The 27457-nt window shown below is 43.2% G+C and overlaps 1 protein-coding gene across 2 annotated transcripts in view; it reads left to right on the top strand.

Annotated features, from left to right (window-relative positions):
* The window catches only part of PKD1L1 (polycystin 1 like 1, transient receptor potential channel interacting), a 608224-nt gene that overhangs the window by 65716 nt on the left and 515051 nt on the right, over nt 1-27457 (top strand). The window contains exons 3-8 of one of the 2 annotated variants that reach the window (XM_063922691.1): nt 3596-3750; nt 14032-14247; nt 14347-14466; nt 15506-15674; nt 18774-19013; nt 24069-24201. In XM_063922691.1, coding sequence (XP_063778761.1) covers nt 3596-3750; nt 14032-14247; nt 14347-14466; nt 15506-15674; nt 18774-19013; nt 24069-24201 — 1033 coding nt within the window. The remainder of the gene's footprint in view (nt 1-3595; nt 3751-14031; nt 14248-14346; nt 14467-15505; nt 15675-18773; nt 19014-24068; nt 24202-27457) is intronic. The other variant, XM_063922693.1, reaches the window with a different exon arrangement.

A 27457-nucleotide genomic window follows, 5' to 3' on the forward strand; every position in this document is an offset into this window, starting at 1 on the left:
TTGCTGCTGCGATCTGATCTGAATTAGGCCCTTTATTTCCAGCGACTTTATCTCTGTCTAAGGCTTAGTAAATAGACCCCTAAGTCCCCTTGCCTCCCCAGTGATGTCAGCATAAATTTGTGCAATTACATCATCATTCTCCTACCTCTTCCCTGTGCCCCACCAACAGTAGCTAACAGTGGGGGACTGGTAAATAGTTTCTTACCAGAAGTTCTTCAGTGCTAATGATGAGTGGGACTGGTCCTTAGCACATTTTAGGTATTTGCTAAAGATAAATTACACTCGTCCTTAAATAATTTGATCTCACAAAACAAATTAACGGGCCTAATTCTGATTTGATCGTAGCAGCAAATTTGTTAGCAGTTGGCCAAAACCATGTGCACTGCAGGAGGGGCAGATATAACATGTGCAGAGAGAGTTAGATGTGGGTGGGGTGTATTCAAAGTGAAATCTAATTTGCAGTGTAAAAATAAAGCAGCCAGTATTTACCATGCACAGAAACACTATAACCCACCCAAATCTAACTCTCTCTGCAAATGTTATATCTGCCTCCCCTGCAGTGCACATGGTTTTGCCCAATTGCTAACAAACTTGCTGCTGCGATCAACTCAGAATTACCCCCAACATTCTTATACTTCACTGCAAAATAACAACACTTGTGCACCTATTCCACGTTTAGCACAGAACATGTGAACTTATTAACTCCTTCCATAGTAAACTTACATAAGGGCCAGATTCAATTAGACGCAGAAACCAATGGGTGATGGTAGCTTCCGTGCGTTTACTGTAGGAGGCAGATTCTGCCTGCAGTCTATGAATCTGTGAACAGGATCTGCCTACTATAGCTGGCAGATAATGCACAATGGGGGTGATTCAGACCTGATCGCGCGCAGATCGCTGCACAAACAAAAGTTTGTGCAGTCTCTGCACAACTCAGAACTTACTCAGTCGCTGCAATGATTCGGCCTGGAGCTGACGTCAGGAATCCTCCCTCCAAACGGCTGGGCATGCCTGCGTTTTTCCGGACACTCCCTAGAAACGGTCAGTTGACATCCACAAATGGCCTCTTCCTGTCAATCTTCTTGCAATCACAGGTGTGATTGCTTTCTATGTTAAATCCATCACTGTCCGGCGGCCGACGCGTCTGCACATTGTGGAGGATACGCATGCGCAGTTCAGACCCGATCGCACCGCTGCAAAAAAAGCTAGCGATCGATCAGGTCTGAATGACCCCCAATGTGAGCTGCTGATAGCAACTCGTGTTAAATTGAATCTGACCCTTAGTGTAATTAGTAAACCTTATTGTCTTCTGTGCACTGCAATAAAGTGGATACATTCAAAACTGAACATACACAAGGCCAGGGGTCCTGAAATATATTGCTATTACATATTGGCCTTAATAAATATTGGGAATAACGATAGTCATATTCATTATTAATTTGTTAGAAGATTTAAGTGTTTATGTGGAATTGCATTGACTGATGAGTTGTTTGCTATGCATACAGTGATTGTTGTCTTGTAGTGTCTTTTGTGCAGAAGACAGTAGAATTATATAAAGGAAAATTAGCTCCTGAGTGTGACCAAGGTCCTGTATTATTACTCGGGCGATTACCAGCGGTATACCAACAGCAGCATCTCCGCCAGCAGTATGCCAGTAGTGAGCGAGCGCTAGAAAGACCCTTGCGGGTTCGAGGCGCTCATCGCGCTGTGGGCACGGTGGCTCACTGCGCTCGCCACAAGTTATATTCTCCCTCTGTGGGTGTCGTGGATGGTGGCATTTCATAGCCTGTTTGGATTCTGGCATCAGCATTGTGACTGCCGGGATCCCGACTGGCGGTATTTTAACCGATTCCCGGTAGAAAGTATCCCAAGTCTAGCTAACCTAACATGTTTTTTTTTTTTTATTGATTCTTCATTATTATATTTACATAATCTTAATATAATGTTTTCTTTTTCTTATATTTTAGCTTTAAATTTATCATTCGAATAAATGAGTCAAACTGCTTTTGTGCCAACGGGAGAATATTTCATGGATCTAATTATTATTCAAGCACTTTCTCACTTAATGCTACAAAAATGAATACAATCTACAATAACAATGAAAACTATAAATGTACACCTAGATAATTATATTGTGCTTGTCTAACGTGCAGTGCTAAATAAGAAATATATACAGTACGTAGTTAGCTACTTTGCCTTATTGTTTATTTTATTGTCGACTAGCTGAATACCTGTGCTTCGCTACGGAATTTAAAGAATAATGCCAATCTTTGTCAGGCTGCACCTCTGGGCTTCACCGGATTGATGCTGTTAAAATGCTGGTGCTGAGGAGAATAATCCGCCTCCTTCTTTGCCCCGTCCCGCCTCTGATGCTGCCCTGCTCAGTGCTGTAAATTCTGGGATGACAGGCCAAGTTCCGCCCACTGTATGTTAAATAAGTTAGGCTTGCAGGCTGACTCTATGTCAAAGGGCCCTTAGTTTCTACACTAAAGTATGCCTCTGCCCCTACCTGGGTGTGCATTTGCCCTTACCCGTAGGTGCCTCTGCTCCTACCCGTATGCCTATGACCCTACCCGTGTGTGCCTCTGCCCCTACCTGTGTGTGCCTCTGTCCCTACCCGTGTGTGCCTCTATCCTTACCTGTGGGTGCCTCTGCCCCTACCCGTGTGTGCCTCTGCCCTTACCCATGGGTGCCTCTGCCTGTGTGTGCCTCTATCCTTACCTGTGGGTGCCTCATCCCCTACCCTCTGCCCCTACCCATGTGTGCCTCTGACTCTAACCGTGTGTGCCTCTGCCCTTACCTGTGTGTGCCTCTATCCTTACCTGTGGGTGCCTCTGCCCCTACCCATGTGTGCCTCTGCCCCAACCCGTGGGTGCCTCTACCCCTACCCATGTGTGTCTCTGCCCCTACTCGTGGGTGCCTCTGCCCTTACACATGGGTCCCTGTGCCCCTACCTGTGTGTGCCTCTGCCCCTACCCGTGGGTGCGACTGCCCTTACATGGGGGTACCTCTGCCCCTACCCATATGTGTCTCTGTGTAAATTGCTCCAGCCATTCCAGAGTTATGCTGAAAACTATGGATTTTTACATGTCACCCCTTTCCCACCCATACCCCTAGGGGTTCTAGGTGTGTCTTACTCCCACAGTTTTTCCCCCCCAGATTGTAAGTCATATGATTTATGCTGGAACATACATACACACACACATCCATTTTTATATATATAGATGTACTGTAATTCGATCCATATTGTACCATTTGATGTTTAATTCACTAATTTGTAGTAATGAACTAGCATTTATAGGATATGTTGTACCTAAAGTAGATCCTCCTCTAAAACTGCATGTGGGATTGACATAGAAATATTTGTAATTAAGTGTATATAAATACAGGCTGCTTTGTTCTGCCTACCACTTTTTACAGTTTGAGCCTGCCCACATGCAGACAAAAGGATAAGAAATGTGCCACATGTACATCCTTACTACCTAATGGATGATGGAACCTAAACACAGCACTGTACAGTCTCCTAGCTATCCAGGCAACAACCTGAATGCATTGGATTTAAGTGACTTTATTTTCTTATTTGGTATTTATTCAGATGTACGGAACCTATATGTTTGCCATATGGAGATGGTAAAGAAATGGTAGCCATTTTCACCAGTTCCGGTCCTTACAGTAATAATGCCAACATAAACCTTCAGCCTGACCAAATTCGAAAAGGGTATTTGGAAACTTTAATGGAGAAACCTACAGGTATGTTCAGATGTCATTACACCACTAAATGCATGATAATCCATCTACAGGCTCTTGTGCTACTAATTTTTGTAGTTTGTCAGTTCTGTAAAACGCTTTAAAAAATATGGTAAATAAATAGAAATAGGAGAACTATTTTACAGTAGGACTATGCTAGTCATAATCTGATTGGAGCAAGTTGCTTTACAGCATTGTAGTTAGATATCATTTTTATAAAATAGAAATCCACTAATACAGATATACTTAAAATTCTAAATGATGCCCTATTGTGTGCAAGTTGACATTAATTCAGTGGTTGGAGAGTAGATTTACTAAAACTTCTTTCAAATAAAAAAGAAGTGTTGCCCATAGCCCAACAATTATATTCTAGCCAGGCCCTGCACTACCCGCTCAGCAAGGGGATGCAGAGCAGGTAGGAGCCAGTCTGGAGAGGCGCTGTCCCTGCTCTGCAACCCCGCTGCTGGTCCACCCTGTCCCCCCTGCTGCCGGCTGCTGTGCCTATCACACTATGGGGGTAATTCAGATCTGATTTCTGCTGTGCATTTTCGCACAGCGTCCGATCAGATCCATACTGCGCATGCGTCTGAGCCGCACTGCGCCGGCGTGATGGATGGCTGCTTCGGAGATCGGTGCCCTGCGACGGGATGGTGCGAAGGATCCAGTCGCACGTGCGTTCGCAAGGAGATTGACAGGAAGAGGCCGTTCGTGGGTGGCAACTGACCGTTTTCCGGGAGTGTCTGGAAAAACGCAGGAGGGCTCAGGCGTTTTGAGGGAGGGTGTCTGACGTCAGCTCCAGCCCCGATCAGGAAGATTCAATCGCAGCGGCTGAGTAAGTCCTGGGCTGCACAGAGACTGCACAAACTGATTTTTGTGCAACTCTGCTAACGAAGCAGTTGAACACTTGCACAGCGATTTCCCCCTCCCCCTGTAGGTAGCGACTATCTGATCGCAGGACAGCAAAAAACGCAGCCCAGCGATCAGATCTGAATGACCCCCTATATGACAGACAGCAGCGCCGGCAGTTTGGAGCCTCCCCTCCCCTATGACAGCGGGATTGTTTCTGGAGCCAAAAAGGAGGTGTGGCTACACGAGACTGAGGGGGTGGACCTATACGGGACCAGGCTGCTGCTGCTGCTGATGAGCTGATGAGATGGCCAGCCAGACTGTTAGGTAAGTGAAGGGAAAGAGAGTGAGTGAGAGAGACAATGTGTGTGTGTGTATATGTATTTGTGTGTGTGTGTATGTATGTGTGTGTGTATGTATGTGTGTGTGTGGGCGTTGCGTGCATACGTTTACGTAAAAATGGCGCTACTACTATGGGCATTATGTAAAAGCGGCGCTACAACTATGGGCATTACATAGAAGCAGCACTACTGCTATGGGCATTACATAAAAGCGCCACTACTACTATGGGCATTACGTATATGGGGCGCTACTACTATGGGCATTGCATATAAGCAGCACTGCTACTATGGGCATTACGTAAAAGGAGCACTGCTACTATGGACATTACGTAAAAACGGCACTACTGCTATGGGCATTATGTATAAGCGTATAAGCGGCACTACTACTATGGGCATTACGTAAAAACGGCGTTACTACTATAGGCATTACATATATGGGGCACTACTACTGAGGGCATTATATTTAAGCGGCGCTACTACTATGGGCATTACGTAAAAGGAGCACTGCTACTATGGAAATTACATAAAAAGGCGCTACTACTATGGGAATTAGGTATAAGCCGCATTACTACTATGGGCATTACAGAAAAACGGCGCTACTACTATGGGCATTGCGTATAAGCGGTACTGCTACACTGGTACTATGGGCATTATGTAAAAGTGACACTACTACTACTATGGGCATTACGTATATGGGGCGCTACTACTATGGGCACTGCATATAAGCAGCACTGCTACTATGGGCATTACGTAAAAGGAGCACTGCTACTATGGACATTACGTAAAAACGGCACTACTGCTATGGGCATTATGTATAAGCGTATAAGCGGCACTACTACTATGGGCATTACGTAAAAACGGCGTTACTACTATAGGCATTACATATATGGGGCACTACTACTGAGAGCATTATATTTAAGCGGCGCTACTACTATGGGCATTACGTAAAAGGAGCACTGCTACTATGGAAATTACATAAAAAGGCGCTACTACTATGGGAATTAGGTATAAGCGGCATTACTACTATGGGCATTACAGAAAAACGGCGCTACTACTATGGGCATTGCGTATAAGCGGTACTGCTACACTGGTACTATGGGCATTATGTAAAAGTGACACTACTACTATGGGCATTACGTAAAAGCGGCACTACTACTTTGGGCATTACATATAAGGGCACTTATATGTAATGGCCAAATATTGCACTTATATGTAATGCGCTGCTACTATGGGCATTATGTATAAGCGGCACTGCTACTATGGGTATTATGTAAAAGCGGCACTACTACTATGGGCATTACGTATAAGTGGCTCTACTACTATAGTCATTACGTAAAAACGCCACTACTACTATGGGAATTACGTATAAGCAGCACCACTACTACTATGGGAATTACGTATAAGCAGCACTGCTACTATGGGCATTACATAAAAACTGCGCTACTACTATGGGCATTATGTATATGGGTCGCTACTATTGTGGGCATTATGTGTTTAAGCAATGCTACTACTATGGGAATTACGTATAAGGGGCACTGCTACTATGGGCATTACATATAAGGAGCGCTACTACTATGGACATTACGTATAAGGGGCGCTACTACTATGGGCATTACATATAAGGAGCGCTACTACTATGGGCACTACGTATAAGGGGCGCTGGTACTATGGGCATTACGTATAAGGGGCGCTGCTACTATGGGCATTAGGTATCAGTAGCGCACACAGTGGGGGTTTCTAAGTACCCTGATGGTCTGAAATATTTCTTTGGGGGAGATGGAGACAGCGTTTGCCGCAGCCATGATCGGAGCTGCCGCCGGACAGCTCCTCAGCCAGAGCTCTGCGCACGAGCGCTCTCTGTGCTATCCAGTGCACAGGAAATGACTGAGCTGGGGGGGAGCCGCAGGTCAACTGTAGCGGCGGCAGCTGCAGCTGATAGCGGGCAATCAAGTGAACTGCGTTCCGGAGTGGTGGGCATCCGGCTACATTCAGAGCTGGATTAAGGCCTCAGGGGGCCCGGGGTACTTCAGACAGGGGGGCCCTAAAATCTAAAATGTATTATATATATATATATATATATATATCTCCAGAAAAGAAGGCGGCACTTGGAGACTTGTAGAATAAGGTGAATCAGAACAGCATGTGTTTAATCAACGTTTCGGGGGTCGCACCTCCTTCTTCAAGAAAACAACACACATTCTACAAGTCTCCGAGTGCCGCCTTCTTTTCTGGACATATTTTGGCAGCAAACACCCTTTAGGAGGGCACCAGAGCCGGCATCCAGGTGGGGAGGAGAGTGCTGGACTGCACTGGGGAATACATTTTATATATATATATATATATATATATATATACACACACACATATATATATATATATATATATACATAATATTCAATGCAAGGTCTGGCACTCCCAATACAAATGCTTATCTGCAGCCGGTGCCATCATAAAGGATGAATATACTCAAGGAAGATGCGGCACTCTGGGCTTGAATAATTTCCACAAAACTCCGATATTTTGCAGCAACGTTTCAGTAGACACACCTACTGTCGTCAGGCTTTAATAAAGAATAAAACATAATGTACATACCTTTATAGTCACCCTGTGTGCATTCCCGCCGGCTCATGCTGGGACCACTCACCCGCCGAGCCGCATGGAAGATGACGTCATCGTCAACCGACGGCGCCGTGCAATTGACACCCATCACCATAACAACCAAGCTCGTATGCAGTAAACAAAATCGTTAGCTGTAAACATATAATAGAAATAACATCCTAAGCATATAATTGTACTTGTCTTTTACTCTATTGCATTAAGCACGTGTATGCTAGGAATATTTTGCATTGTTTTGCCTTATATAAAATTATTTTAAACTGTTTATACCTACTATTTATCACTGGCCACAAGTGAGTTACGGCACCTTTATTATTTCAGGAAACATGAATAAGAAATCATTTCATTAAGGCCCCTGGGATATATTACCCCTAGCCGCATAATCCATTTTGTTTCCAATTGTATTAATTTCGCTCCTCTATTGCCTCCTCTTATATCACTCAGCACACAGTCTATCATCCTATATCTGATGCTGTGTACTGGATGTTTGAACTGAGCAAAATGCCGAGCAACAGGCTGCTCACTATCACCTGTGTCCAAGGCATTGCGGATGGCTGACCTATGAGCTGCCATCCTTTCTTTAAATTTTCGCTCGTTTTTGCCTATGTAGCTCAAGCCACACGGGCAGATAATCTGATAAATAACAAACATCGAATTGCAAGTAAATTGATGTTGAATGGGGATTTTTTGCCCAGTGTGCGGATGATTAAAAAAGTTTCCTGCAAGAAGGAATTGACATGTTACATAGACGTTAATATACAAGTCAAGAACTCCGTCCTGACCACTACTGTGTTTACAAAACCTATGGATAAACAGCAACTCCTTCATGCCACTAGTTGTCATCCAAAATCAATGACAAGAGGACTCCCTTATTCACAGATGATTCGAATCAGACGGATCAATAGTAATAGCAAATTAGCAGAGCAACAAATTGATTCCTTAATTGATAAATTGGTTGACAGAGGATATTCTTTAAAAGCATTAAAAACATCAAAAAATAAAGTAATGGCCTTAGACAGAGACACATTACTTACTACTAATAAGAAAATGAAGGGGGATCAATCGGTCTTACCATGGGTGAATAAATTTAATGTGAAATCACCACAAATTAATTCTATTTCCAAAAAATACTGGCCAATTATTAGTTCAGATAATAATTTACATCTGGGAAAAACTAGATTAATGCCGTGTTATTCACGAGGTCAAAATCTTCGTGATTTACTAGTGAAAACTGATGTCGCAAAACTTAAGAGAGAACATAAAGGCAAAAAATCTTTTTTGCCACAGGTTACAAAACTAGGCAATATTAAATGCACATGTGTAACATGTCAATTCCTTCTTGCAGGAAACTTTTTTAATCATCCGCACACTGGGCAAAAAATCCCCATTCAACATCAATTTACTTGCAATTCGATGTTTGTTATTTATCAGATTATCTGCCCGTGTGGCTTGAGCTACATAGGCAAAACCGAGCGAAAATTTAAAGAAAGGATGGCAGCTCATAGGTCAGCCATCCGCAATGCCTTGGACACAGGTGATAGTGAGCAGCCTGTTGCTCGGCATTTTGCTCAGTTCAAACATCCAGTACACAGCATCAGATATAGGATGATAGACTGTGTGCTGAGTGATATAAGAGGAGGCAATAGAGGAGCGAAATTAATACAATTGGAAACAAAATGGATTATGCGGCTAGGGGTAATATATCCCAGGGGCCTTAATGAAATGATTTCTTATTCATGTTTCCTGAAATAATAAAGGTGCCGTAACTCACTTGTGGCCAGTGATAAATAGTAGGTATAAACAGTTTAAAATAATTTTATATAAGGCAAAACAATGCAAAATATTCCTAGCATACACGTGCTTAATGCAATAGAGTAAAAGACAAGTACAATTATATGCTTAGGATGTTATTTCTATTATCTATTATATGTTTACAGCTAACGATTTTGTTTACTGCATACGAGCTTGGTTGTTATGGTGATGGGTGTCAATTGCACGGCGCCGTCGGTTGACGATGACGTCATCTTCCATGCGGCTCGGCGGGTGAGTGGTCCCAGCATGAGCCGGCGGGAATGCACACAGGGTGACTATAAAGGTATGTACATTATGTTTTATTCTTTATTAAAGCCTGACGACAGTAGGTGTGTCTACTGAAACGTTGCTGCAAAATATCGGAGTTTTGTGGAAATTATTCAAGCCCAGAGTGCCGCATCTTCCTTGAGTATATATACATAATGAAATCCAGAAGCTAAACTTAGTATAGCCAGCCTTACTTTTTTTCTGCTTTCCTGGCATGCTGCTGTCTCTCCAAAACTCTCCACTGGCCAGCTCCACACAACCCCTCATTTCACAGGCCTCCTCATAGTTTCTGGCCTGCAGCCTGCGAGCCCACCGCATGTCTTCACAGATTATTGGACAGCTGAGCTGTCGCTCCGCTGTCCTGCCTGTGTAGACCCTTACAACCCGGCGCCAGCGTTTTGATGATGCAGAGGGGAGCCGGGACAGCCGTCGCCTAGCCGCCTTCACAGCCTGTGGCGCGGCCACGGCCGCACCAGCGTCTGTCAGTACACTGGAGAGCCGGGAGCACAGTACCGCAGATCAGAGATGGTGCGGCCGCGGAGGTGCCACATGCTGTGAAGGCAGCTGCGCGACGGCTGTCCTGGCTCTCAGAGGTCCCCTCTACATCATCAAAACGCCGGCGCTGGCATCCGATCTGTGGACGGTGGCGGGGCTGCAGGGGGCCCTTTTAAAAAGGGGGGCCCGGGGTACATACACCCAGGGCACCCCCCTTAATCCGGCTCTGGCTACATTATAATGATGTAGAAGGTAGAGAGAAGTGTGCCTGTCAGAGAGCTTCCAGTGGAGGTGCAGCTGAGTGTTTATGACGAGTGTGTATGTACAGTATGTAATTGTATTAATGTGAGTGTGTGAGTGTGTATATAGGGGGTAATTCTGTGTTGATCGCAGCAGGAATTTTGTTAGCAGTTGGGCAAAACCATGTGCACTGCAGGGGAGGCAGATATAACATGTGCAGAAAGAGTTAGATTTGGGTGGGTTATTTTATTTCTGTGCAGGGTAAATACTGGCTGCTTTATTTTTATACTGCAAATTAGATTGCAGATTGAACACACCCCACCCAAATCTAACTCTCTCTGCACATGTTATATCTGCCTCCCCTGCAGTGCACATGGTTTTGCCCAACTGCTAACAAAATTCCTGCTGCGATCAACTTGGAATTACCCCCCTAGTTTGTTCAAGTTTAATTTTCTATAGTAAATGCACATCAATTTGTAGTCATGGCTGCAAGTTGCCTGTGGGTGATATATATATATATATATATATGTACACACACACACTGTACATATATATATATATATATATATATATATATATATATATATATATATACAGGTTGAGTATCCCTTATCCAAAATGCTTGGGACCAGAGGTATTTTGGATATGGGATTTTTCCGTATTTTGGAATAATTGCATACCATAATGAGATATCATGGTGATGGGACCTAAATCTAAACACAGAATGCATTTATGTTACATATACACCTTATACACACAGCCTGAAGGTCATTTTAGCCAATATTTTTTGTAACTTTGTGCATTAAACAAAGTGTGTCTACATTCACACAATTCATTTATGTTTCATATACACCTTATACACACAGCCTAAAGGTCATTTAATACAATATTTTTAATAACTTTGTGTATTAACAAAGTTTGTGTACATTGAGCAATCAGAAAACAAAGGTTTCACTATCTCACTCTCACTCAAAAAAGTCCGTATTTCGGAATATTTGGATATGGGATACTCAACCTGTATATATATATACTATATCTATCTATCTATGTATCCAACTTCCATCTAGATCTATAGTCTATCTATGTATCTATCTATAGTTTACTGTATATATATATATATATATATATATATATATACATACAGCAAGCGGTGCGGCACTCCAAGCGGCTAATACAAACTGGCAGTCAAGTCCTTGGTGCAGACAACGTTTCAATGCGGTTTATTGCATTTCGACCTGATGAAAATGCAATAAACCGCATTGAAACGTTGTCTGCACCAAGGACTTGACAGCCAGTTTGTATTAGCCGCTAGGAGTGCCGCACCGCTTGCTGTCTATTTTATTCTTGTGAGGGCACCCAGCGCATTGATCCGGATTAATGGGAGAGCCGGACCTAGCTGCTGTTTATATATATATATATATATATATATGCGCATACACATATATACAGTAATCATATGGCATATTTGGAAACCCCCCCTTACAAATCCTGCGTTTGCCCCTGGGTATAAGGGGCGCTGCTACTATGAGCATTGTGTATACAGGGCACTACTACTATGGGCATTATGTGTCTAAGCGGCACTACTACTTGCTGTGTAATGTGAACACGATTGTGCTACTGTGTGGCATAAATTTAAATGGGGGTACTATTGTGTGGCCACACCCATTCCTTGTGAGACCACACCCCTTTTTCTGACGCACGCTGTGCCTTTGTAAAGTATGGGAGGGTGCAAATTTATAGTTTGCAGGAGGGCGCCGAACACCCTAGCACCGGCCCTGATAGCTAGTATCACTTTTAACCTGTTGGTTGCTATGGCAACACTTCCACTTTGATGTTTTTTGTTTCTCTATGTATAAAGTATATAGATACCGTCACTGTGCAGCAAATTGTCCATGGAAATTATATTTAAATGTTAGCAAAGATAAAAAAAATGTTTCACAGGTGTTTATATGTCATGAAACAGGAAAAATAGGGGCAGATCAGAGGGGGTGTGGGATGATAGATAGACCGTGTCTAGTTCAGGGGTGGGCAATTATTTCAGCTGGGGGGCCGCTTAACACTTCCAGCGAATATTCGAGGGCCACACACAAAATACTCAAAAAGAGTCCCCTTTTTACACATTACGGCAGGCAGCGTGCCCTTTTTTTTTTACACATTACAGCAGATAGCGTACCCTTTTTACACATTACGGAAGACAGCGTCCCCTTTTTACACATTACAGCAGACAGCGTCCCCTTTTTACACATTGCAGCAGACAGCGCCCCCGTTTTTACACATTACGGCAGACATCGTCCCCCTTTTTACACATTACGACAGACATTGTCCCCCTTTTTACACATTACAGCAGACAGTGCCCCCGTTTTTACACATTACGGCAGACATCGTCCCCCTTTTTACACATTACGGCAGACATCGTCCCCCTTTTTACACATTACGGCGGACATCGTCCCCCTTTTTACACATTACAGCAGACAGTGCCCCCGTTTTTACACATTACGGCAGACATCGTCCCCCTTTTTACACATTACGGCAGACATCGTCCCCCTTTTTACACATTACGGCAGACATCGTCCCCCTTTTTACACATTACGGCAGACAGCGTCCCACTTTTTTACATATTATGGCAGACAGTCCCTCCCCCTCCTCCCTCCCCTAAACCCATATTGCAGATTTTAACTCCGCGGCCTCCCCACCCCTAAACCTATATGGCAGCTGAAGCGCTGATCCAGGGGCTGGCTGGACAGGGGGTTTACCTGTTTGTCACAGTGGCAGACGATCCCCACTGTCCGATGATCCGCGCTGCTGCTGCTGCCGCCTGGAGTCGCTGCTGATGTGGCCTCTCCTGCTCCCGCTCGCTGGCCACCGCTTCTTCTCCTCACTCAGCCGCCGCTCCTGCTCACTGCAGTGCCCGCCCCCCGTGCCGCCCAGCGCGCGCATGGTAACAGAGGAAATCACGGTCAGCTGACCCTGTGACGTGACCGGGATTTCCTCAGCGGCGCCGCGTCTGAGAGCAGTGCAATGACAAGCGGCCTGTTGGGCCGCTTGTCATTGCACTCTGGTGGGGCACAGCGGGCCAGGCACGATCGGACCGCGGGCCGCATCCGGCCCGCGGGCTGCATGTTGCCCACCCCTAGTCTAGTTAGACAGTCAATAGATAGACACAACATGTTAGACAGACGTTAGGTTGACAGGGTCAAAAGATCAACAGGGTCAAAAGGTCGACATGAAAATGGTTGACTCAAAAAAGGTCGACACCATTTTTTTTTTGCATTTTTGTGGTTTGTGTGGATAGTTTTGTCATCTGGGACCCAAATTGTAGAAAGGCATCCCTTTTGTACTGTCTACCTTTTTCATGTCGACCTTTTGTACTGTCTACCTTTTTCATGTCGAACTTTTGACCCCGTTGACCTAATGTCTGTCTAACATATGGTGTCTATCTATTGACAGTCTAACTAGACACTGTCTGTCTATCATCCGGATATCGACCAGAGGCACATACTGTAGCAGCTGGCCAAAACAACCACACCCATCTGATAGCTTTCTTTAAAATAGAGAATATGATTTTGGATTGTTGCTCTTGTATGGTATCAACTTTTTTCTTATACTGAATTTATATTGAAGAATGTCTGTGATACATAATGTTAATGTTTTATTTCCCTTTTATTAGTTGGTGATAATATTGTTAGAGCTGCAGCATTATTTAACACCACTGAAGAGATCGGTCCTTACTGTGAACCAGTAGCCCCATCTGGCTTGTCAGTGGTGATGAATTCCAGTAGTATACATGAAGATGAATCAGTTTTATTCAGCACAACTCTCACAGCCTGCACTAATTTGTCATACATGTGGAACATGGGGGATCAAATCACCTACTGCTGTGAAGGCAAGACTACTGTAAATGAATAATATTATTACATCTATCTTTATTGATGAATAGTTTGAAAACATAATGCAAACCATTTTATTTTTATAATTTGTTCAGGACCTGCGATTACTTACAAGTTTCCCACTACTGCAAGTTATAACATTACTGTCACAGCTTGGAATGAAATGGGAAGGCAAGAAGCCTGGAAGTTTGTAAACGTCTTGCCCAGACAGAAAGGTGTGCACCATGCTATTTCTGTGCCATATATTCCTTGTTTGTCATTGCCTACTGTATATCAATAGCACATTGATTTCATATATTTCATGTTCTTATTCAATGCTTTTCTAAATAGATCTATTAATACTTTGTTTATTGAAAAATTATTTTATTGCCAGACATTATATTGATATTTATAATTTACATAGGATGACCTTGATTGTTGATAATATCAATCAATCAATCAATCAATCAATCAATCAATCAATCACATGCAATGGGGAAATAAGTTTGTGGTGGTGTTGGTGGTGGGATACTGTATATAAAGAGCCTCCATGTCTGGAGGGTTCCACATTCTCATATTGTCATGACATTAAGGCCTCATGTTCAGTCTTCATTAATCATTATTTGTCATATATCGGAACCATAGTGCATGCTTACTGCAAGTTATGGCTTCTAGCCTCCTGCTGTGTCTACTCAATGGGATACAGTCATAAGGTCGGCATTCACAATGTTGACAGTTATGATGCCACCAAAGTTGAAATGTCGACAGATACCATGTCGACATGTTCAGAATGTGAAATGTCAATACGTGAAATGCCGACATTCTTTCTCTGAATGTCGACATTAGGGTTAGGGACTAGGGGCATGTTAGGGTTAAGCTGCAGGGAGGGTGTTAGGTTTAGCCACTAGTGACAGGGTTAGGTGTTGGGGTTAGGGATAAGGGGAGAGTACTTACCAAAATACTGCCATCAGATGACTCTGTCGCTGAAGACAATATTGAGACCAGGTTGACATTACAGCAGTGTTCACATGATGAATAGTGACTGATAAAACATTACCAGGTAAACCAGTCCTCTTTGAGCACACAATGTGGCATATGCGGCTGACTTGTCTGCAACTCTAAACCAGTCCCTCAGAATGTAGAATGCAACTGTAGCTGATGCCTGATACTTGTTAGACAAACTTGTGGCACCAAGTCAAGTACATGTAGATTTCTGGATGGTGCTGTATAAAACCATTTTGGCTTGCAAAACTTGTTGTTGTTTTTTTGTTTTAGCAGTTTACATTTTTACCAATGGAACAGTCTTTTCAACGGACATGTACATCAATTTTACGGCAGTGACTGAAGAACATGGACCTTTGCACTTTGTCTGGCAGTTTGATGGCAGATTACCAGAGAGAGCAAATAGAAGAAGTATAATTAAACGATTCACCCAAGCAAACAGGCACGTAATACATTTATTAATGATATTCATGAAATGTAAAAAAATTGTACCAGATTTAATTAGCAATATACCGTTCACCCTGCAAAAGTGTTCACAAGAACCAAATGGCAGCACCATAGCAGGTTTTTACAATGCCCTGTGCTGGTCATGCCTCCTGAAAGCATGACATCATGCCAAGGGGACTGGGGCCATCAGCTGTCGGGAACAACAGCACTGCCAGGAGCATACTCAATAGGGGTGGGTGGGGCTGTACAGGCTGCAGTATGCGTGTCTAGAACGTACAAGGATGCTGCGGGCTGCCGGCAATCCAGGCTTACTGATAACCATATGCAGGGACTGTGAGACAGCAATAGTGCCACCCCAGTGCACTGCGCTCTGTGTGATGGCACTGCTCATACACCCCTAGTTATGGCTATGCCAAATGGTCAACAAAAATATGTTGTTTATCTATAGTTTGCTGATAATAATAGCTAGGATAATACAGAACGCATATGAACCATGATTTGTATCCAGCATGTCTACATCTCACCATGATTCAGTATATCAAAAAAACTTGAATATTGTTTAATAAATCTGTATTTTTCTCAGAAGAGTACAAGGATTGCTCCATGCAAGCATTTTTCCCTGGGCTCTGTGTTCATCTCACACCCCATGCTGAAAACCGGCATTGGGTTACTCTGTAAAGTGAGGGTCTAAATGGCCCCCATAAATCATAGACGCACCTCAGGAACCCAGAGGCTATTACATTTAGTCATACGTCTTCTTATTACTGCTTCAGTTCACACGCCCCTATTTTAAAGATGCAAATGTAAAAAGAAATGTACACATATGGTAATATAGCTTTAAAAGGATGAACTGATAAAACAGTTATAGAATGGCAATATGACAATACCAGGTCATTAAATATTTATATTAAAAAAATACTATAGGTGCTGATATACATTGTAATAATCTGGGGAATTTCACTCTGCTAGAATTGGCAGAACAGTGTTTGGGGGATCTATAAGGGTCACCATACAGCTTGTCTAGCTTTAAATAGGTAAATGATGCTTTAATATCAGCATAAATCATCAGAAAATAATAAACTGCCTAGGCCCCATTCACTGCTTCAGCCCTCTCTATCAATGGGCTGAAGTCTCTCAAATGCCATTCTGCTACTGCAAGGTATGGCCATTGGTCTGGCTCTTCATAGCCTCGTTGGGCTCTCTCCCACTCAGCTACTGTACATTGCTTTGCCTTTTGCAGGATCCCAGTCTTTTCTGGGACAGATTTCGCTGTCCATCAAAAAACTGATTAATACTTAAGCTTTCCTGCCTCTTGTAGGTATGGCCTCTCCAGTTTTAGCCTGGCCCAGCTGCAGTTTTCGGAGAGGAAACGCACTTAACACATGCATTAATGATATTCATGAGCTTAAAAACAAATTGTACCACATTTAATCAACAATGTAAACTTTAAAGTACATCTTAAGAAAGTGTTTGTAGAAGAAAAGTGTCCCCCCAAATGTTTTGTTTATTTATTGTTACTAATAAGAACATGAGAAACATGCCCAATTTAAAATCCAGCATGGCTACACCTCCCCGCAATTTGGTTTACACTAAAGTGTTATTTAATAAATGTGTGTTACCACTTATCTGCTCCTACCTCTCGCCAGACTGCTCCATGCTGTCATTTTTCCATAGATCCTATGGTTCATCTCACAGCCCAGCATTATGTGAAACTGCTGAGTGGGGTGTGGTTCATTAGGTCGACATGAGTTAGGTCGACATACATTGGGTCAACCACGTTTGGTCGACATGCATTAGGTCCACATGATCATTAGGTCCACATGTGCAGGGTCGACATGGAAAAAGGTTGACATGGTTTTTATGACTTTATTTGGTGTTGATTTCTTTGAAAAGTGACGAGGAGCCCCAATTAGTGCACCGTGACCCCTCGCATGGCGAGTGAAGCACAGTGCCTCGCTCCGCTTCCACTGCGCTCGGCACAGGTTACCGTTCCCAATTGTAGTCCACGTGTATCGTTAAGTATGAAAAAGGTCAAGAAATGTAAAAAAAAATGTGAAAAACTCATGTCGACATTTTCCATGTCGACCTAACACACGTCGACCTAGTGACCATGTCGACCAAATGTGGTCGACCCAATGTAGGTCAACCTAACTCATATCGACCTTGTGACCGCCATCCGCTGAGTGAGGGGCCATACTAAAAGAGATATCAGAAGCTACAATTGTGGGGACTGTATCTTCTTATCGGTCCTTTCATTCACACTCCCCCTCCATAGCTATTTTTAAAGCGACAAATGTAAATGTTTTGCAGTGTACAGATGAAGCCACACTCATCCAGCCTGTGGCATGACCACACAGGCACACGCTGCGTCTATGCGCGTGCGTCTTAGTACCCCACTCATGTATTTCTATGGGTGCGCGTACTTAGACATACGCACACTTCCTTGTCGCGTGCACGCTTGCTGCGCCTGGCTTGCCACGGATATGTAAAGCTGCAGATTAGATGAGTGTGGCTACATCTGTAGGTGGAAATACAACTATGAAAGGATCAATTGATAAATTGATAACAGTCTGTGTTTGGGGAAACCATAAAACATGGTATGACTGGGCAGGTACCAAATTATCTTGCTGCCTGTACACTGGTTGGAGCAGGTGATATTAAAAACGTTTTCTGGGAGAGTCAGAAGTGTCTCAGGTTTCCAGTATAGGTCATTTCCCAACATCTCTATTTCCTAATGCTTCCTGTGTCACTATGCTCTTCATGCAATGACCGCAACAGAAATTTGCGTCACACACAGACTAACCAATGGCAGTGTTCACAACCCCCGGAGATGTGTACAGTTTCTTCAGTATTAAGGTCCCACCCTAAGGCCTACCTATGACCCATTAGGTCTACTGTATATAATGAACCTTAGATAAGTACAGTGTACTAATTAATCTGTAATAATGTCAGACTAAGCCACTTGAGTAACTTTTGGTAAAACAATAACCTCTACAAAATGCAATAACTGAAATGTTAAACAACCATTCAGCTAAACTAATACAGACAAGCAGCTACATTTTGTTTAATGCAGTTTCTTCTTTCTTTATCAAAGGTATAATGTGGTGGTTAAAGCTTCAAATCGAGTCAGCACTTTTGTCTCTGATGTTCACACAATATTTGTGCAGAGAAGGGTCATTCCCAATCGCCTTGTCGCCAGTTCTTCTGTACTAATAAACTCCAGTGTGAGCTTTCTATGCAGAATCAACTCTGGAACAAATGTTAGTCATTGGTGGAACTTTGGAGATGGTACTGAAAGGCTTGGAAAGGACAATGACACACATGTGTATACAAGGTAAGCTTATATTTGAATCCATGTGATACTTTCATTCATATTCTGGAAGGAATCTTAAACAAAATAGCCACGCCCTAATGAAGGGGCGTAACTGTGAAGATGACTTGCTGCAGCCAGGACCTGCAATTTTTTTTGTTCTTGGTATTTAGTAATTAGCAAAGTTAATTTTACTTAACAAATAGCCAGCCAATCAAGAGCAGTACTATAATTTATTTTGATTTGATCAGTTTGGCCATTAATATTTATTTTATCAGTAGATCACTATTAGTTATATGGTCAGAGGGGCACACTATTTTATTTCATCAGCAGGGCACTACCAAGGACATGCGGTGAGGTAAATGGCTCAGTTTGTATTTTGAGTAACAGTATTTAACTGATACTAATGTCCAAGGCTACCAGGAAAGCACCGGTACTACTTGGCATTAATAATGGGGACAGTTACTAAGCAGTGATAAGAGCGGAGAAGTGAGCCAGCTGAGAAGTTGCCCCATCAACCAATCAGCTGCTCTGTATCATTTTATAGTATGCAAATTATAGATGTTACTTCAGTGCTGATTGGTTGCCATGGGCAACTTCTCCACTGGCTCACTTCTCCTCTCTTATCACTGCTTAGTAAATGTCCTCCTAAATTGGGCATCACCAGGTATCAACGAGGTCAGTGGTTGGTGAGGCATTGGCTAGTATCAGAGCCAGATTTACACACACATATATGATTTGGTGGTGAGTTTTGACTATAAAAATGATTATAAAACACATTTGTAAATATCTACTTTGTATTATTCTTATCATTTTTATACTCAAAACTCTGGAGTGTACTGGAGTATTGCAGGTGAGGCTTTGCCTACCTTGACTGCATGTCACTGCTAGGTGTGGGGTCCCATAAAAAGACTGGGTCCAATGCAGAGTATCATTGTTACAGAAGCCATGGGAGCTCTTTTATTAATGTTTTATATAAATTATTTTATTACATATCCTGACAGGCAAAATAGCTTAAACAACATTTGGTTAGATCTATTTAGATATCTCACAACCAGTGGCGGATTTTATCTATGGGCTGCAGGGCTGCAGCCCCCCGAGGTTACATCTGCCGCCTCAGTGAGCCAGTTGCAGTCCATGACTGCACTAACTTCAATGTGACTTAGGGATAGTCATCGACCATTGATGAATCAACCGATGGTAAATACTTTTATCATCGATGGATGAGAAACAGAAACAGTTCCCACCATCGATGGTATAAAGTTACCCAGTGGTTTTGTTGTTTTTTTTCTACAAGGCGTGGGAACCAGAGCATAGCTCGGCCCCTCGTCACCCAGGAAGCCCTGCCCCAGGCTATTATTGACCTACAGTCCAGTAAATTGAAAGGCAGGAATGACCATCTGTGAGTGAAACCATCGATTTTTACTTTGCAGATAATTTAACATGTTTGAGGTTATCAATCAATGGTACCATTAATTGTTAACCCACCGATGGCCATCCCTACTGTGATTGACAGTGACTCCCCAGCAGGCAGCCCCAGGGAGAGGTGTTTTCTCCCCGTGGGACTGCCAGACCAGGCTGTGATTATCAGAGAGCGTGATTCCAGCAGGAAGTCAATCCTTGCCTTTCGGGCAGCCCTACCCGGCTTTTATGGGCTACAGCCAATGCAGCTTGTACGCATCCGCTGGTCCCAGCGCCTGTCAGATTCATTGCGCAGGTGCCATGTCTGGTAGCAGCAGCCCACCTTTGACAAGCAGATAGGAGCTGCTGTTGCCCACAAACACCTCTTTTTTTCCCCTTGTGGGATTTATGTAATTCAGCACGTACAGAACTTTGATTATTTGGCTACTAACTCTGTGAAGATGCACATGGACTCTAATAGAGCATACCAACTTCCTAATCTTCATCCCTAGCTATAATGTTAATATTTAAAAATTCTATTGCCAGCTATATTTATATAAATCATCTTCCACATTTCACTTTGTGATTAATAAGTTTTTTTCTATTATGACCCTAGTTCACATCTTTTTCTCTTAAGGTGCATACACACTAGGCGATATTGTAAACAATATTGGTCATTTTAACCCTCCTCACAGTATGTATGCTATGAGCGACCCCCTGGTGGCCATTAATGACCCCCACTGTCTGCTGTACATGCAGCTCAATCTGACAATATCATCAGTTGCTGCATGTTTGGGCCGGCTGCGGCGTGATGTATACACTATGTCAGCATCCCCGGAGGGAAAACACTATGCGATATCGCTCATGGAGCGTATCGCATAGTGTGTACCCACCTTTATTCCTAATAGTGCTACTTACCATTCCCAGCACAGTCAGAGGTCCTCCTGCAGGAAGAGTGGTCTGTCTCAACCCGTCGCTGCAGTGGGAGCCATTATTGGGGAGAGGTTGCATGCTTGTCGAAGATAGGACAGACTTGAGCCAATTACTATATAGATTGTTTTTCCCAATGGCAACCTAATTGCATTCTATCCTATAAGATTTTATTAAAAGTTGATTACAACACCTCTAATATGAAACATACAATCTCAAAATATCAAACTCTCTCCCACCCTCTGACGGAGATCCTGGCCTTGTCCCTCCCCTATAACAGCGGAGACACGCCTCTGTTTGGAGAAATGGAGACTGTTGCCACTCCCACCCTGCCCCCAAATGGCATTAGACTGTCAGTTACTGACTGTCTGATGCTGTAGTGTGAACGGCGTCGCAGACCTGTACTACACGTGCACAGTACCGAACATCAGCTGCTCAGAATCACTTTAAGAGAGGAGGGGGCGTGTGTGCAGGCTCCGATTGGGTCCCCTCCCCTCCTGTGGTGCAGTAGACTCTGGCTGGCATTGTGCCAGAGTCTACTGCGCATGCGCAGGTCTCCAGGTACATGGCCCCTGCAACGCATTCCCAGGGACATCTCTATTGTGCATGTGTGAATCACTGAAAAATTACCACAGTGGCCATTTTCCGAGTGATAATTGCAGCTCTGTGTCCAGCACCAGGCCGGCGGACAGGTGAGTATTATTAAATGGGTGTAGGATATGCAGTATGTGGTCCCCCCAGGACCCAGGGGCCCATGTGCACCACACACCTTGCATCCATTATAGATAAGCCAGTGAGCTGCTACTCCAACCACATCTGAATCATGCTTTTGTGTCTTGCAAGAACTTCTCCCTCTTAAATTGTAAACCACCATTGTAGGCAAGGTCCTATCCATGTACAGTGGGGGTAATTCCAAGCTGATCGCAGCAGGAAATTTTTTAGCAGTTGGGCAAAACCATGTGCACTGAAGGGGGGGGGGGGGGGGGCAGATATAACATTTGCTGAGAGAGTTAGATTTGGGTGGGTTATTTTGTTTCTGTGCAGGGTAAATACTGGCTGCTTTAATTTTACACTGCAATTTAGATTGCAGATTGAACTCACCACACCCAAATCTATCTCTCTCTGCACATGTTATATCTGCCTCCCCTGCAGTGCACATGGGCCCTCATTCCGAGTTGTTCGCTCGTTATTTTCCTTCGCATCGGTGCGATTTTCCGCTAACTGCGCATGCGCAATGTTCGCACTGCGGCTGCGCCAAGTAAATTTGCTAAGAAGTTTGGTATTTTACTCACGGCATTACGAGGTTTTTTCTTCGTTCTGCTGATCGTAGTGTGATTGACAGGAAGTGGGTGTTTCTGGGCGGAAACTGTCCGTTTTATGGGAGTGTGTGAAAAAACGCTGTTGTTTCTGGGAAAACGCGGGAGTGGCTGGAGAAACGGGGGAGTGGCTGGGTGAACGCTGGGTGTGTTTGTGACGTCAAACCAGGAACGACAAGCACTGAACTGATCGCACTGGAAGAGTAAGTCTCGAGCTACTCAGAAACTGCAAAGAAAAATCTTTTTGCAATATTGCGAATACTTCGTTTGCAATTCTGCTAAGCTAAGATTCACTCCCAGAGGGCGGCGGCTTAGCGTGTGCACTGCTGCGAAAATCGTCTAGCGAGCGAACAACTCGGAATGAGGGCCAAAGTTCCTGCTGCGATCAACTCAGAATGACCCCCAGTATCCTCAAGACACCTCTGTAATGTTATATTACTTTTGTGTTACATACCGTGCTATAAAATATTTTGTTTCATAACTACAAAGTATATTCATTATAATAATATATATAAATAATAAAACCAAATTAAGCAACTTTTCACTGTAGACCAAAGTGGCCTGAAAGCTCCTTGTGTGTGGAGCCCCACTGACTACTAAAGATACTAAGATGATTGAAATGTATCCTGATAACAATTATTTCTGGTCAGACAATTTACCTGTGATGGTTATTTCTACAGTATGTGTGTGGTCATTTGCCTAATGCAATGATGTTCACTTCACACTCAAAATTACAGGACTTTATCCGGGCTTCCCCCACTCTGTGGAATTCCCTCCCACGCACAATAAGACTTATCTCTAGTCTTCAAACCTTTAAACGTTCCCTGAAAACTCACCTCTTCAGACAAGTCTATCAAATTCCAGACCCACACACATAACCTTCAGTGCTTCCCTATCTAATTACATCCTCTCTATACAGTATACATAACATCACATATTTTGTTTTTCTTTAATCTCACACCCTCCTGACCCTTGGCCAACATTGTGGGGTATCATCATACAACCCATTAAGAACCTAGCACTCTGGTGGACCATTATGCAGAAGGTAGCATCTATCCTTGTGTATCAGTGCCTATTTCCCTATAGATTGTAAGCTTGCGAGCAGGGCCTTCCTACCTCTATGTCTGTCTGTTTTTACCCGGTTTTGTTCTATTACTGTTGTTCTAATTGTAAAGCGCAACGGAATATGCTGCGCTATATAAGAAACTGCTAATAAATAAAAAATAAAAATAAAATAATGATGTAGCCCTACAGTATGTAAAAGTGGCTTGTTCAGCCAATTGTACACATATAGTAGCTGGGCTTTATTGAGCAATTGGGCTGAGTATACCCTTTAGTTTATTTATATAGAAGTGCACGCATATTTACATTTAGCGTTTAACACACAATTTAAACTGTAAATTGCACTTTCAATCACTTCTTCCATTTTCAGTGAAGGGGAATACACAGTCAATGTTTCAGTCTTCAACAATGTCAGCTCTGCCTACTTCACCAAGCAAATTTTTGTCGTGAAGGAGCCATGCCAGCCACCTCCAGTAAAAAACATGGGGCCACTGAAATTACAGGTATAAGCAATTATAATTTATATTTACATAAAAAATGTTTTAGAAGACATGCATACATTTTTGGAATGTGATTAAATAATATTGCAAAATGTTACACTTATGTCCAAATCATGCGAGCATACTAGGATTAAAAAGAAAGGTCCTAAATATATAGTGTGTATATATATATATATATATATATATATATATATATAGTGTTCTATAACTGTGTTGTCCAGTGGTTCCCAAATTGGGTGCGGGGGCACTTGCATGGGTGCCCTGGGTTGTTGGTCCAGGACAAATTCAAATTATTTATGGGCGATGTGATAGGCAAAACCAGCGCTGGCGGCTTCCAATCATATAATATGTGAACAAACATAAGTGAATCCTGCACCTTACCACATAACTGATTTAAGGATGACATATAAACACAATTTATTTCATTTATTATTTTCTTCAGAATTTCTCAGTAAGAAACGTTTGGCCTAGGGGTGCCATGAAAAGAATCTGACACTCTATGGCACTGTATTTCAAAAAAGTTTGTGAACCTCTAGTGTAGTCCATAAAATAGGTTTTCAATTTAGAACCCAGTCAGTTCATAGGCTTGGGGTATAAAAACATAAGGTAAATTAATGAAAAAAAATTCTGCAAGTATATTTTAATAAACAATATTCAGTTATACAAAATACTGAGAATGTAACATGCAAAAAAGAGAAAAAGACATCACACAGGGGGGGTGGGGGGGTAAATCCAAGTTGATCGCAGCCAGCGGGAATTTTGTTAGCAGTTGGGCAAAACCATGTCCAACTGCTAACAAAATTCCTGCTGCGATCAACTTGGAATTACCCACAGAGTATCGTATATTAATCTTGGCATCTAGCAGATCTTTTACAAAGAAATCTGTTTTACAAAGTTACTTTGTAAAATAAAATAAGAAAATTTATATTAATGATGCAACAGTTTGCCATTGCATTGATAAACAGTATAGGAAAAACCATTCCTTACAGATGCATAGAAGATGATGTGGAGAAGTCCTACTTTGCTTACTGAACAAGAGAAGACTCAGTGGGCTCATACCTCCAACCTATTGAAAGGGCTTGATTGGTGTTGCAAGAGAAAGGATATGCACATCACTGGGGTCCCCACCATGCTACAGAAAAGAGACATAGTAATGTGAATGGAGTGTAGCAGTGAAGTGAAAATGAGTAAATAACTAACCAAGAGCTGAAAGTGAGTATAAAAGGTGCAGAGGAAATAAAGAAAAAAAACCCCCAGAAAGAATCAGCCATGGAAGAAAGACAGGGATTGAGAAAGGGATAAGAAGACTGGGGAGAGCAAATGACATAACAGTAGAAAATAGTGTAAGGAAAAAGATGTCACAACTGAGGGCCTGAGCTGACGGGAGGCAGCCTCAGTTGTAGGGGCTGAGATGTACCGGAACCTGGGAGGTTGTATCAGACCCCTGGACATGTAAGTAACATGAATAATAACTGCCCGAAGGCGTGACCACGACAACTTGGATAAAAGTCAATGATGTTTATTATGACAACTCCGCAACACAGCAGCAGTAAAAGAAAACATAAAAGTCAGCAAAGAATAAAACACAGTTCCTGGGTACTACAGGGTGGCAGGAGCCACAGGGCACTGGTAGTGTGAGATAGTTCTTATAATCTTCTAGATGGAAAGTCCTTACCAGGCCCGACTGTAGCAATGGAGATAACCCAGGATTGTACCAGCTGGTGTTCCAGGAAAAGCTGGGTTGCTGAAGATAAAACGGCTGCTGTGGATACTGGCTGGAACCAGACTGTTGTTAGCACGGAGTGGATACTGGCTGGAACCAGTTAAATAATAAATGAAGGCTTGAGAGCGATGCAATATGAATGAAATGTAGAACTTGAGAGCGGAGAAATAATAATACCGGTGGAGAGTGGTAAAGTGTAGAAAGGACACCGGCCCTTTAAGAGAAGCTGTACTCTGCTGGAAGCTGGTAATGTTGTAGCTGGAAACAGATGAATCCACAATGGATTGGAGAGTCAGGCTACACCGCAGGTGGAATGCTGGTGCGGGTCTCTATGGTGGAAGTCTTGAGACAGGAGCTGGAACCTGGAAGACAATCACAGGAGAGAGACAAACAGGAACTAGGTTTGACAACCAAAGCACTGACGCCTTCCTTGCTCAGGCACAGTGTATTTATACCTGCAGCAAGGAAGGGATTGGCTAGGCAATTATGCAGATTAACAATACTGACAACAGATTGGAGGAAATGATCAGCTGACAGAATCCAAGATGGCTGCGCCCATGCAGACACTTGGAGGGAAGTTTGGTTTGTAATCCATGTGGTAATGAAAACAGTAATGGCGGCGCCGGCCACTGGAGACAGGAGACGCCAGGCTGACAAGTGCACATCCAACCACGCGGACACAGCGGAGGCCGCGGCTGACGTAATCGCCACTCTGACACTCTGCATGCAGAAGCTCAGGGACGGCGGCGGAGGCCGCGGGAGATGCCATGCCAGATGTAATATGGCGTTACTGTGACAGCGTCACAGAGAGACAGGAGAGGATGCAGGAATGTGAACATTAGGATAACAGATGGGATCCGGTCCTGGAGCGCTGAGCCAGCCTTAGGAGACATCTGATGGGTAAGAAATGGCGTCCAGATACCCGGATCGTGACAAAAGAGGGTCAACAGTAGAAACAAAGGAGGATCTAAGCAATAGATTAAGGGGGACAGGAGAGACAGTGGAGTAAGATGAGCTCTACAGGAGGGGACATCATAGTATGGGACAAAAAAGAGACAGTAATGCAGGAGAAAGGATAATCATTCCTGAGGAGATAAAAAAATAACTTTTTGAAATATAGGGTAAAGAGGACATACGGTACAGGAAAGGGATGGCGGTCATTTGGTCGATATGAGTTAGGTCGACAAACATTGGGTTGACCACGTTTGGCCGACATGCATTAAGTCGATATAATCACTAGGTCGACATGGTCATTAGGGCAACATGTATTAGGTCGACATGAGTCACAATTTTTTTCATTTTTTTACTTTTTCATACTTAACGATCCACGTGGACTACATTTGGGAACGGTAACCTGTGTTGAGTGCAGCGGCAGCCCGAAGTTTGCTCACCATGCAAGGGGTCACCAATTGGGATTCCCCCTCACTTTTCGAAGAAAACGACACCAAAAACAGTAAAAAAAACCTCATGTTGACCTTTTTCCATGTCGGCCTAGCACATGTCGACCTAATGATCATGTCGACCTAGTGATAATGT

Source organism: Pseudophryne corroboree, chromosome 5 (assembly GCF_028390025.1).
Source record: "Pseudophryne corroboree isolate aPseCor3 chromosome 5, aPseCor3.hap2, whole genome shotgun sequence".
Lineage (NCBI taxonomy): Eukaryota > Metazoa > Chordata > Amphibia > Anura > Myobatrachidae > Pseudophryne > Pseudophryne corroboree.